The sequence below is a fragment of the Azolla caroliniana genome, unplaced genomic scaffold (assembly GCF_043228905.1).
Source record: "Azolla caroliniana isolate FFs.n. ecotype wild unplaced genomic scaffold, voAzoCaro1.0.p SCAF_1, whole genome shotgun sequence".
NCBI classification, from domain to species: domain Eukaryota; kingdom Viridiplantae; phylum Streptophyta; class Polypodiopsida; order Salviniales; family Salviniaceae; genus Azolla; species Azolla caroliniana.
The window spans coordinates 35965277-35969207 of record NW_028230436.1 but is presented as its reverse complement, the minus strand read 5'-3'; the positions used below and the strand labels follow the sequence as shown (position 1 = coordinate 35969207).

At 44.5% G+C, this 3931-nt stretch overlaps 1 protein-coding gene across 1 annotated transcript; it reads right to left on the bottom strand.

Moving 5' to 3' along the window:
• Positions 1-1092: 1092 nt before the first annotated feature.
• Positions 1093-3216, bottom strand: LOC147870206 (L-type lectin-domain containing receptor kinase S.4-like). Its single transcript, XM_087330080.1, has one exon. It carries the CDS (start codon positions 3214-3216, stop codon positions 1093-1095), a length of 2124 nt encoding a protein of 707 aa, XP_087186206.1.
• Between the last annotated feature and the right edge of the window lie 715 nt (positions 3217-3931).

Genomic DNA, 3931 nt, shown 5'->3' with positions numbered 1-3931 from the left:
GGAAAAGATTTTGTGGCCTGAAAGCATGGCCATAAACAGGGTGGAAATAGAAGACGCCAAAACATTAGCAATGAGAGGGCTCATTGAAATGGTGGTAGTCAGTGCATCTTCCATGAGAGCACTCTCAAAATGGGAACAGAAATCGGTTAGGATCAACAGTGCTCACAAGAGAAGCTAGAGAAACAGAGCATCACCCATGAGAGCACTCCCAAAATAGGCGCAGACATAGGTTACAAGTTTTGATGATTGTATGTGATGTTGATGAAGATGGATGTAGCCGCCCTGCCCTGTCCAACCACAACTATAGCATGGTGAATTCCTAAGATATTTATCAATCTGCGTAGATGTGATGCAGCTAGGGTGATACTGGTCATAAAAAAAGAAGCCCTCAATAATGAAATTACCAAGTGCCATCCATAAGGCTCATATGCCTATGCCTAAATATTGTTTTTTCTGTACTAGTTTATTACATCCATTATAGTTACTTGTTATCAATCGCCCTCTCTCCCTCTCCGTTTTTTTTTTTTTTCCAATTCTCTGTTTTTCTCACGTTGTTTTTCACTCTCTTAGTAAAACCCTAAACCCTGATTTTCAGTCAAATGGGGTTTTGTTTCTTTTTGGTAGTGCCATATAAACAATAAGTAAAAATTAGTGCAAAAATAGCCCCTACCCTTTACTTATTAAGTTATAATTCCCTTTTAAGTTGCGAGTTCCACTTTTTGTGTGGAAAAGCACCCCAATTCTCTTCCTCCATCTCAATTGGGGGCCACAACCAAGCTTCAAGATTCTCTCTTGGCAACCACATAAGCTAATAATGGTTATCTCGCTGAATGGAAGGCCAACATTACCTATCGTTTTTAGAATGGTTGTTAGATACGCAAAGGGAATATCATACACAACTGTAAGGAAACAAAGAGATCATGATCCAAATTAATTACAAATCTTATTTCCTTATTTAAGACAATATACGTCAATGTATACAAGGCGGGCGGGAAATGTTCCCTAAGCAGTCAGGAAAATTCATAAACTTTTCTGGAGGATCTGAGGGCTTGTTCGATCTACATAGAGAACCCAAAGAGTCACTATAATTATTCACGGGAGGATGTAGTCGTATAATTCATCTTGCCGTTTTGTATCAACATGACGGTAGGACGGCTTCGAAAGCGGAAGGGCCATCAATATTCCATTCTCTAGGGTTTTCACTACTTCTTGCATTTGGGGCCGCTCATCCGGAATCGGATGGCAACAACGTAACGCCAAATGCAGGATGCACCTCCAAATTGGTTTCGTCTCCCCGCCTTCTAACCCATAATTTACCTTCATCATCCTTGGATCCAACACCGATAGTAGTGCACCACTCTCTTGCTTCAACCACACCCAATCGAGCAGAATACGTTCCTCCGGTTGATCGAATCTCGGCTCAATCGCCCGCCGCCCACATGCCAGCTCTAGTGCAAGCACACCATAGCTATACACATCCACTTTGTTGGTCGGCACCCGCGTGAATAACAGTTCGGGTGCGGCATATCCAGGCGTGCCAGCGGCTGTCATTGTTTGGGCCGTATGATTGTCGTCCTTGAGCAGGCGTAACAGACCGAAATCCCCCAGCATTGCCTCAAATTCAGATGTGAGTAGCACGTTCGCGGCCTTCACATCGCGGTGCACCGCACCTGCCGAATGCAGATGGTTCAGGGCTTCCGCCACTCCCTTCAGGATCTCCACCCTAATCTTGCTTGTCAACATGGTTGAGTTGCCCTTCCTGAATAAGTGATCCTCCAGGCTCCCATTGCTCATGAATTGGTACACCAGCATGGCCTCCCCTTTCTCGTAGCACCATCCCTTGAGGTTAACCAGGCGTGGATGCTGAAGCATGTTGATCGTATTGATCTCCAAGAAGAACTCGTCGCTCTTCCTCAGCCCCTCTCTGTTGAGCCGCTTGATCGCCACCACTTCATACATGGATCTATCTGTATTTGGTTGCTTTAATCTGCCCTTGTAGACGACGCTGAATCCACCACGCCCCACTCTGGCCTTGTCACGAAAGCCCTGTGTAGCCTTCCACAGCTCCTTGTATGTGTAACGCGGCATGGCAGCAGGAACTAGAATATCGGGATTGATCGGTACAAATTCTGTATTTTGAGGATCATCAAAAGGAGGACGACAGCGTCGTTTCCAGTAGGCTACCAAAGCTACTATGACTCCCGTGGCAACAACAACACCACCGACAATACTAGGAATGATTATAAGCAGATTATTGCCTGATTTTGGAGTGGGTTGTGGTTGAGGACTGGGTTGTGGTTGAGGACTGGGTTGTGGTTGAGGAGTGGGTTGTGGTTGAGGAGCAGGGATGCTTGTGTTTTTACCACTTAGAGAGAAATTCCAGGAAGAGATCGCGCAGCCTTGATAGCTTAAACCTGTCGTTGCTGACAAGCCTACAAACATGTCGGAATCCAGGAAAAGAGTGGAGAGATCATAGTTCAAGCTGAGGAGGGGGGGTTGAAGAGGTGGAGTTACTAGTGACGAAGAAGGGTCTGTGATGTTGGCCATCCGGACCTCGATGGATGTATTGGAGGCGTAGTAGTCCACCCACACCATGAATGTTGAGTTCTGGTAGAGGTCAAAATGAGAAGAGTTTGTATTGACGAAGACTGTGGAGACAACACCATTGATGTCGATCCCGACATGATTGTTATTGGAGTCGTTCATTTCGACATTCTTGTAGGTGTCAAACTCGACCGCAAAGAGATGGCGCGATGGATCTGACACGTTGGAGGTGCCATTGGCGATGCCCAAGAATCCACCGCCGCTCTGTTCGGGAATGGTGTGGTAAGGAGAGATAAAGAAGGCGAGACCATCTCCTCCCTGGACGATGGATGGAGGAAGAGTAATGATCTGGAACTTGAAAGAGGTGTGGAAGGAGGTGATGTTTGGGAGCGAGGTCAAGGGAGTGTTGTAGAGGAACCAACCGGCCTTTCCGCCCATTTCAGTCTGTTTCTGCTCGTTAGGGTCGGGAGTGAGCCAGACAATGCCATTTTTTATACCTACGTCGCTGTTTACGTTAAAGTCTTCCAGATTTGACTGTGTAGCATCATAGTTAAACGCAATAATTGTAGAAGTATTGACCAGATTATTGGCACCATCAACAATGGTGGGTTTCTGCAGCAGGGTATCATAAAATACAAGGAGCAGGAGAGTGAATGCTCTGGCCTTGGCCATGGAGGCGGCCAAGGAATTCAAAGACAAGAGATGTAAAGAGACAGAGCGAATGATACATATATATGTATAGGACTTCAACGAGAACCAATTCAGAGGTTTTTTAGCACAGCCCAGTTCATTAAACCAAAACAAAATATGAACTATCTGGTAGTAACTTGTAAGTACGAATTTGGTTGACTTTCTATGAACCAAGAGGAATAAGGTAGGGTTGATGTCACCGTTCCTTTACATTGATTGGGGTTAATCAACTTACTCCTTCTTTATTGGTGTTGGTGTCGTGACTTTTCATGGGCTCTGTGCTCCCGTCGTGACCTACGTGAAGCCTACTACTTGCCACTTGGTTTTTCTTTTTTCTTTTTTTCCTTCAAATATTTTCTTCAATAGTATTAAAAATATCGAAAAAATACAAGTAAAAGTTGTCTGCTCATAGGCTTACAACGTAATGTATGTACACCTAAACCTCTACATACAAAAAGAACTTATACATGGCTTTTGAACCTTAAACGGTACATTAGCACGATGGTTTTGTATCAAGAAAGGGTCCATGGAAGATGATAATTCCATTGAGGTCTTTGATTGTCACTACAAAGAGAGGGACCTTCCTCCATAGGTGAAGAATCTTCATCCTCCTTTTATGAATATTTTCTAGAGAACCGCACATGTTATCATATTGCCCACGAACTACTGTCAACAATGTTTCCCATATCTCAAGCAA

Coding starts and splice junctions, on each gene's coding strand:
- LOC147870206 (XM_087330080.1), bottom strand. CDS start 3,216: ATGGCCAAGGCCAGAGCATTCACTCTCCTGCTCCTTGTATTTTATGAT.